Source organism: Simochromis diagramma, unplaced genomic scaffold (genome assembly GCF_900408965.1).
Source record: "Simochromis diagramma unplaced genomic scaffold, fSimDia1.1 OVJJ01000321.1, whole genome shotgun sequence".
NCBI classification, from domain to species: domain Eukaryota; kingdom Metazoa; phylum Chordata; class Actinopteri; order Cichliformes; family Cichlidae; genus Simochromis; species Simochromis diagramma.
Window position 1 is genome coordinate 16,389,585 of NW_024386772.1, and position 7,959 is coordinate 16,397,543.

General features: G+C 36.9%; 1 protein-coding gene across 4 annotated transcripts; it reads right to left on the bottom strand.

The window, feature by feature from the left end:
- Nucleotides 1–1,145: 1,145 nt before the first annotated feature.
- On the bottom strand, nucleotides 1,146–5,275 carry LOC120747104 (interferon-induced protein 44-like). Of its 4 annotated transcripts, XM_040052761.1 has the most exons (9): nucleotides 5,030–5,275; nucleotides 4,414–4,459; nucleotides 3,949–3,990; nucleotides 3,796–3,829; nucleotides 3,405–3,603; nucleotides 2,869–3,015; nucleotides 2,043–2,214; nucleotides 1,842–1,942; nucleotides 1,146–1,717 (listed from the first exon to the last, which is right to left on the bottom strand). In XM_040052761.1, exons 3-9 carry the CDS (start codon nucleotides 3,986–3,988, stop codon nucleotides 1,556–1,558), a joined length of 855 nt encoding a protein of 284 aa, XP_039908695.1. In that variant the 5' UTR covers nucleotides 3,989–3,990; nucleotides 4,414–4,459; nucleotides 5,030–5,275; the 3' UTR covers nucleotides 1,146–1,555. The 4 variants fall into 4 exon arrangements, with proteins under 4 accessions (XP_039908695.1, XP_039908703.1, XP_039908686.1 ...); XM_040052769.1 differs by lacking the exon at nucleotides 5,030–5,275 and having other exon boundaries at nucleotides 4,414–5,020; XM_040052752.1 differs by lacking the exon at nucleotides 5,030–5,275 and having other exon boundaries at nucleotides 3,796–3,990; nucleotides 4,414–5,020.
- Between the last annotated feature and the right edge of the window lie 2,684 nt (nucleotides 5,276–7,959).

The following is a 7,959-nucleotide window of genomic DNA, read 5'->3' on the forward strand; positions in this document are numbered from 1 at the left end:
CAGCTCTCTCTCTCTCTGTACTTCAACAACAGTTTCCCGTCTAAAAATCTGTTTTCTTCATTATTCGCTTGCTTGTTACGCACAAGTCTACCGTTGTTTACAGCGCTGTCGGCCGCTGTTTTTTTCCCTTTTACTTACTTCCAAAAAGAAAACCTAATTTCTGCCGTTCAATAGGCTTCTGAACAAATTTAAACTTTTTAAAATTATGCAAAATGCAAAAAGCTTAACTGTGTCTCTAATAAAACCGCTGTAACTTCAGAGGTGATGTTCATATGTTGATTAATGGTTTTCTTTCGTTTTTGATGTACTGCAGAATATTTTTTATAAAATCCCAGGCCAGGAAAACCTTCATGTTTTTCTGTGTTTTATCTTCAGCTACTTTGACACAAAGGCATCTGCTGTGATGCTCACACCTTTGATAAAGTCTTGCGAGTGTCAGCTTCCTTTTTATAGATGCAAAAATATGTTAATGTACTGATCTGAATTATAATATTTCTGACTGTCTGAGGCAAAATTTCCCAGATTCAAATCAAATTGAATCGAATCAAATCAAATTGAATCAAATCAAATCAAATTGAATCGAATCGTGGATCAAATCGATTCGAGACCTTGTGAATCAGAATCAAATCGATTCTAGAAATCAGTGACGATACCCAGCCCTAATTTAAATAACCTTTATCAGATTTGATGGTTTTGTTACAGACTTCTCAAAAAAGTGTTTTGCTTTTCTTTCACAAATGTGGGGATTCAATTGTGTTAAAATGTACAAAACAGTGATGTCATGTTCTGTGACGAGGACCCAGGCACAGAGAGACTTGATGCATTTAAGAATCTTATGATTTAATAAAGAAATTTGCAGACTTGCACATGATGAGATGGTAAAATTATGATGACTGATAACGGAGACGAAGACAACAGACGATGAGGACAGGGAGGAACAGGGGTTTAAATGCACCAAAGTGACAGTCAGAGAGAACTCGGGACAACATTTAAGGATGCAGGGACTGACAGAGACAGGTTTATCTTGCCTGGCTGGGCAGCTCTCTGGGTGCTCAGCACCCCCAAAGCTCTGATCCAAGAATCGCCCCTGAATTTCAGTACCGTCCCGGTGCTGGTAATTTTTCTTATACAGTTGAGGCCTTTTCTCTGTACCATTATTTAATTCCAGAGGTTTTCAAGTTTTTTTTTTTTTGCCCTTTAAGCAAACAGTATTATTAAAGTACTTCATGACTGGGCCAAGTGTCCTCTTTTTGGAAATCAAAATATGGTCATCCTAGTATAATATGAAAGCAGTATAGTTTTCTTACACAATTAGATGTCTGTTCAAAGGTTGATAGATACAAGAGCAAAACACAAAAACTGAAAGCCAAGTCTACAAAGCAAACACAGAAACTTTGTCATTCAAGCAAAAAAAAAAAAAGGCCAGAAGAGTTTCTAGTCTAAGGGTAAATGCTTTAGCCAAGGAAATGAGAATCAGCATGCAAAGAATTACTCTAACATTCTTGTTCAGACCCAAAAGTCATTTTAACACAACAATAAACAAGGTTCAGCAGGTCTACAGTTTGTTGACATAGTCCTCTCCAAAGTCGATCATCTGCTTCAGAGCAGCCAGTATCAGTGTGTCGACGGCATCATCTGTTTGGATCTCAGAGTGGTAGTTCTTGACAGGAAAGATGCAGTACAGTGGAATACCTGATGTCACACTCACTATCTCCATCTAAATTTCAACAGTTTAACATTTGTTAGCATTTATTTTACTTAAAATTTACTTGAATTAAACTGTTGGTAAAAAATAAATAAATATTCCAGCTAAATACTGAAAATTACCGCTAGAAAAGTACCTGTTCCTTCAACCAGGTGCTCTTATACACATTTCGTATATTTTTTTTGACTTCTGGACAGGCTTCATCAATTTTGGTGAGAATTGCCATTTGGGGAATTCCTGTCAATACACAGAATATTAAAGAATATCAGAGTTGGTGATGTTTGTCAGCTTATTTAATTCATTTTGGGTTTATCCTATAACCACGCTTGGCTCTTACCCATGTCCCTGGCTGCAAGTCTGACAGTCCTCATCTGTTTTATTATATCATCACTCATAAGTTTTATTTTGTTGGCATCGATCACAGACACTAAAACATGAACTCTGTCATTTAGAGTGGGCTCCTTGTTGTACTTATGATCATGTTCGGATAATGAAGATTGAGGATTGAACTGGAAAACAATGAAGTTAATTAAACTAAACAAGTATACGCAAATGTTTCACACACACATATACACATATGTATGTATATACATATTTGTATGTATGTATATATATATATACATACATACATACATACATACATCCATCCATCCATTCGCTTCCGCTTATCCTTTTCAGGGTCGCGGGGGGCGCTGGAGCCTATCCCAGCTGTCATAGGGCGAGAGGCAGGGTACATCCTGGACAGGTCACCAGTCTGTCGCAGGGCTAACAAACAGGGACAGACAACCATTCACACTCACATTCACACCTAGTGGCAATTTGGATTATCCAATTAACCTATCCCCACAAGTTGCATGTCTTTGGACGGTGGGAGGAAGCCGGAGTACCCGGAGAGAACCCACGCAAACACAGGGAGAACATGCAAACTCCACACAGAAAGACCCCGGCCTGATGGTGGAATTGAACTCAGGACCTTCTTGCTGTGCGGCAACAGTGCTAACCACCGTGCCACCGTGCTGCCTATATATTCTATATACACACACATGTTTTTGGAAATCTAACTTTTAAATACACCGTATGTGTTATTTAAAGGCATAATTAAATTGTGTCATTGTATACACCATCAAATAGTGTCTGCAAAAATGCCTTAAACTTCATGATACCGTGTAACCATCCTTCACGTGCCCATTCATGGCCAGTATGATGTCTTCCACCATAACTCCTGTGTCCTTCTCAAGGCCCATGATGTCAGTGAAGGCAAAAGGATAAAAAGTTCCTGGTCCTCCTTTGTGGATTTTGAAAGTTTCATACTGTAAAACAGAAGGTTTTAACGATTCAGATAACAGGGTTACCTAATCACTGAAGACTACAAAGCTGGTTTCTGGTTTAGTATAAGGCTGATATCTGTGAGAACAACTACGGAGAAAAGTAAAGTGAAACTAATCTTCAGACAAAGATTCAAGAAGCAAAAAAAAAAAAAAACCCCATCCTTCACGCAAGAGCAGACCACATCCTAAGACCTCTAAGTGCTAATCTTTACTGTGCTCTAGTGGAAAAACAAGAGACCTTGGTTCTACGTGCAGCTTTATAGCCGTTTAGTTTCAGTCCCCTAGTTTTGTTACAAATTGCATGACTTTTGTTTAACAAAATTGCACAAAATACATGAGCTTGACTAAACCATACTAGGAATAAAACATACTTTTTTAGTGAAGCTCTTTCCAGAAGTTCCATCTGCCAAAGCATTTGCGGCCATTCTGCCTTGTAAAAGAGCATCAACTGAGTTGATGAAGCTGGACTTGCCGGCACCAACGGGTCCATGAAGAAGAATTCTGAGGTGCTGGAGCTCAGAGTTATAAGGCTGGTAATTATTTATGCTTCGGAGATCATTGGTTTTGCCACTGTTCAAAGAAGAATATTTATGAAGTTAAAGTCAAGAAAGTGAAAGTGATAGTGGTGCAGATACAGTGGTGAGACTATGCTATGAACACCAATGAGGATGGGAAATTCAGCTGACAGCAACAGATTTTTGCAAGTAGATGATTTAAGACGTTTACGTGGCAACAAAAGCACATTAAGAGTCAAATACTCACGTCCACTCCATTTTCCTCCATTCTTCACTTAAAGCTGAAAACATGCACAGAATTGACAAAAAAAACTGAAAATACATTTTAAAGAAAGCAATGACTGATAATACGTAATTCTTTCTGATCTGTTTGACTTTATTGTGTTATGTTTTATCTTACTCGTTGGAGTGTTTACAGGTCGAGACTTTTGTCCTCCCATTGCTGTAAAACATTATAGCACAATAATACATCCATACATATGCACTGAAACATTTAGAACATAACACTCTTTGCCCAAAATCATTTGTGTTGTATTGTACTGTGTTGTGCTGCTCTACTCCCATGTTCTGGACCTGAAAACAGGGTTTGATCTTTCGTTTCACTTTATAATACTGAAGTTATTGTTGTACGAAGGTTTGAACTTTGAGAGTGTTTAAACAAGAGAGAAATGTGAAAATGTCGATGCCTGTCTGAGAAAAGTGTATAAAGCATGTAGTGAGGGATTTTGCAGCCTTAAAACATCTATAATAATTGTAAAAAATAAAGTTCGCTACTTCACGGATTTCACCTATCGTGGGTTATTATTAGAACGTAACACCCGCGATAAATGAGGGAACACTGTAATTTCATAAAATCATTACTCACCTACAAAGAAAGTCTAATATTGTTTACTTTTGTCTTTAAAATTTCACTGGAAAATAGAAAATAGAAATAAAAGGTTGAGAGAGAAAGAAAGGAAGCAATTTTAGGTAGCACCACCAAATATAACTAAATAACAATAATAAATTACACTGTTGTGAAAAAATTACAAATACGACAGAGGTGCTCATCACTGTTATATGTTCAAGTGCATAGTGTGGAGCATGTCATAAGGCCTTGAGGCAATTAGATGTAAAACACAATATTTATGAATTTTTTAATTTGTAAATTGGTCATATTTGACCCGAATACGACAGAATATTTGGTATACATATTCAGTAATGCGCATACATTCTTACATATATTTATTCTTATAATTCTCATATTCCTATTCTTATATTTTGCCTTGTTCTTGTGTTTCTTGTATTTTGCACACCTCTGTTGCTGTTGAAAAATGAAACATTTTTAGGTAGCACCACCAATTGTAACTGAATAACAATAATCAATTACATTGTTATGAAAAAAAATACAAATGTATAAAAAGGAATAGAAAGACTAGAAAGAAAATGTAACTTCATTGAAATGCAAAGAATAATGTCAAAGTTATTCTGAAAGTCATTACCTTCTCCTGTGTGGCTCTGGACTGTTTGACTGCAGTGGGGGCAGACAGAGCTCATTTATACTGTTCTTGCTACTTTCACCTTTCTTATCATAGTTTTACTTTTACTTTCTTTTTTATTTTTATTGATGTTGACTCAGTTTGCTGTATACCACATTACTTGACTTCACATCACTGGAACTTTCACTACTTTTCACTTAAGATAAGATGAGATAAGATAACATGAGATGAGATAAGATTAGATAAGATATCTCATCTTATCTCATCTCATGTCATCTTTTCTTATCTCATCTTATCTTAAGATAAGATAAGATAACATGAGATGAGATAAGATTAGATAAGATAAGATTAGATTAGATTAGATAAGACTTTATTGATTCCACAACGCTGAAATTGCATTACCCCAGCTCAGGTACAGATGGCAGATGATGAATACAAAAATACAAATAAAATACAAACAAATACAAAATAAGTAAGATAATAAACTATATACAACGGTAGCATACACAGAATGTGATTATTGATAGAGGGTTGTGGAAATATGCAAGACATAAATAAAAGTATTCTACCACTGCTATTACTATGTAAGTAATAGATGTCTACAAATATCTATATATGTATAGACATGTGCATGCACACACACGTCCATACTAAATATACATATGCATACATACACATACACATATATCTATACCTGCACACGTCCATACATATAAAAGGTGCATGTGCATGAAGTATCACCATGGATATGCAAGGGAGCGGTCTCTTCGCTGTAACTTTCTTTTGCACGTTTAGAAACCACAAGTTTCTGCTCTTTTGCACCTATAGAGCAACTTGAGAAGAGGTTGCGCCATGTATGGTGTGACAGGAAATGACACACACACAGACACACTCGCTCACATACGCTTGCCATGTCACGTATTTAGCTGAACTGTGTGTAAGCCAGTGGTTTGGACGTGCTTGAGAGGCTGTCATACGTGGTTTACCAACCCGTTCTCACTCCCGACGCATAAAATACTGACGATTTGTCACGTCCCTTAACTTCTCAACAGAATAGGGTGCTCGCCTGGTACCCTATCAGCCCATCCGGGGAGCCGTCACAGTCCCAGCTCCAAACCCAGGCCCCGACTTGGTCTCGGAGACGGCTGGGGAACCCGTAACACATATTTGACGACAGTGTCGCCTTCTCCAACGCCTCATAGGCTTTGTTATGGACACACAGGTTGCTGAGGACAGCTAACCACTCAGGTGGGGGCTGTGTGGCATGTTGGAAGCAACTAGTTGTCTCCCATCATGCCTCGGGAGCATGTGTTGCCAGTTAAGATGTAAAACTGTGTATCTGCCAGAGGTGGGTCGAGTATCCAAAAATTGTACTCAAGTAAGAGTAGCATTACTGTAAAATATTATTACTCAAGTAAAAGTGAAAAGTAGTCATCAAAAAAGTCACTCAAGTAAGAGTAAAAAAGTAGTTGCTGAAAAGACTACTCAAGTAGTGAGTAACTGGTTGTAATGTCCAATTTATTTTTTTAAATAAATGCTATCAGACAAACAAAAATAAAAAAAAATATACACATTTTAGTATTTTCAAATAGAATATGTGTAAAAACATCAACAAAATAAGGCACAACAATTCTAATTTCAGTTTTTCACAACATAAAGCCTTTTAAACCAATATCTACAGTAAATAATATAAATATAAACAGTGCAAACCATTTCCAGTGACAAGATATGCTGTAAACTTTATATTCATTTTTGCTCCAAATGGCACAACAGCCTCAGAAAAAACATTAGAACAAGGCAATTTCAACATATGTAAATACAAGGCAGCTCAGTTTACCATAAATTGTATGGGTGTGCGTCTATTTCTGCATATTTAGCAAAAATGTGCCATTTCTTCATTCAGTGAAGTGATGGTTAAGCTTCAGCAGCAGTTTGCTCTCAAGGTTCTTTCTGTGAAGCTGTAACTATTTACTGTTTAACTGTTTGTGCAAAACACATTGCTAGTATTAACTGAACTCCCAAAACAGAGCTACCTAGATCACTTAAATTACACAGTTGAGAGCATATGTTTATTGTTTGTGTATTTATACACAACCACTCATATATATTCAAATAATCAAAAAATCAAAAAAGTTAATTTACCTTTTACTACCACACACCAAATCCGGTCCTTGGTACTTCCTGACTTGTTCAGCCACTAGGTAACAAAAGCTCAACATTGCCAATAGCATCCTGGAGCACTTCCGTTGTGTTTTGGAGTTTGTACATGTTTTGGAGGTTTCACGTGCTTCTGAGTTTGTGCGTGTTTTGGAGTTTGTACGTGCTTTGTCTCTAGGGGCCACCGTAAATATACTTTTATTTATTCACTCCACATAAAATGTCATAAATAAATTATATAATACAAAAAACAACGATTCACATTTCAACTTTTAACGATTAAAATTTTAAGCTTTTTCCTTTTAAACAAATTTAAAGTGAAAACAACACAAAACACTGCAAACCACAACAGATTAAATATAAATTAAAATATGAAAACAAAAAGAAGATGCACATTCTCTGTCATATGGGCCTGCATGAATAAACTTTCTGAATCCTTTATCATCTGCAACTGATAATAGTTGTGGATGATTACTATACCTTTCTAATGTCATGTTGTTGTCCCTGGCTCTCTTTCTCTCTGCTCTGTTCCTGTGCTACTGCGAGTGTAACTACCGCCCCTCCCCCCGCTGCTCAGCGCAAGCACAAGGCTCATGTGAGAAGTGAAGCGAAAAAAGTGTCATAGATGAGAGAATGAAAAAAATACATGGCTCCCAATAAGGAGCCGGCTCGCGTCGTTCACTTCAAAGATTCGGCTCTAAGAGCCGATTCGTTCGCGACCGACACATCGCTAGTTGATAACTTTTTCATTAAGTTAAGACCTGATTTGTTTGAAA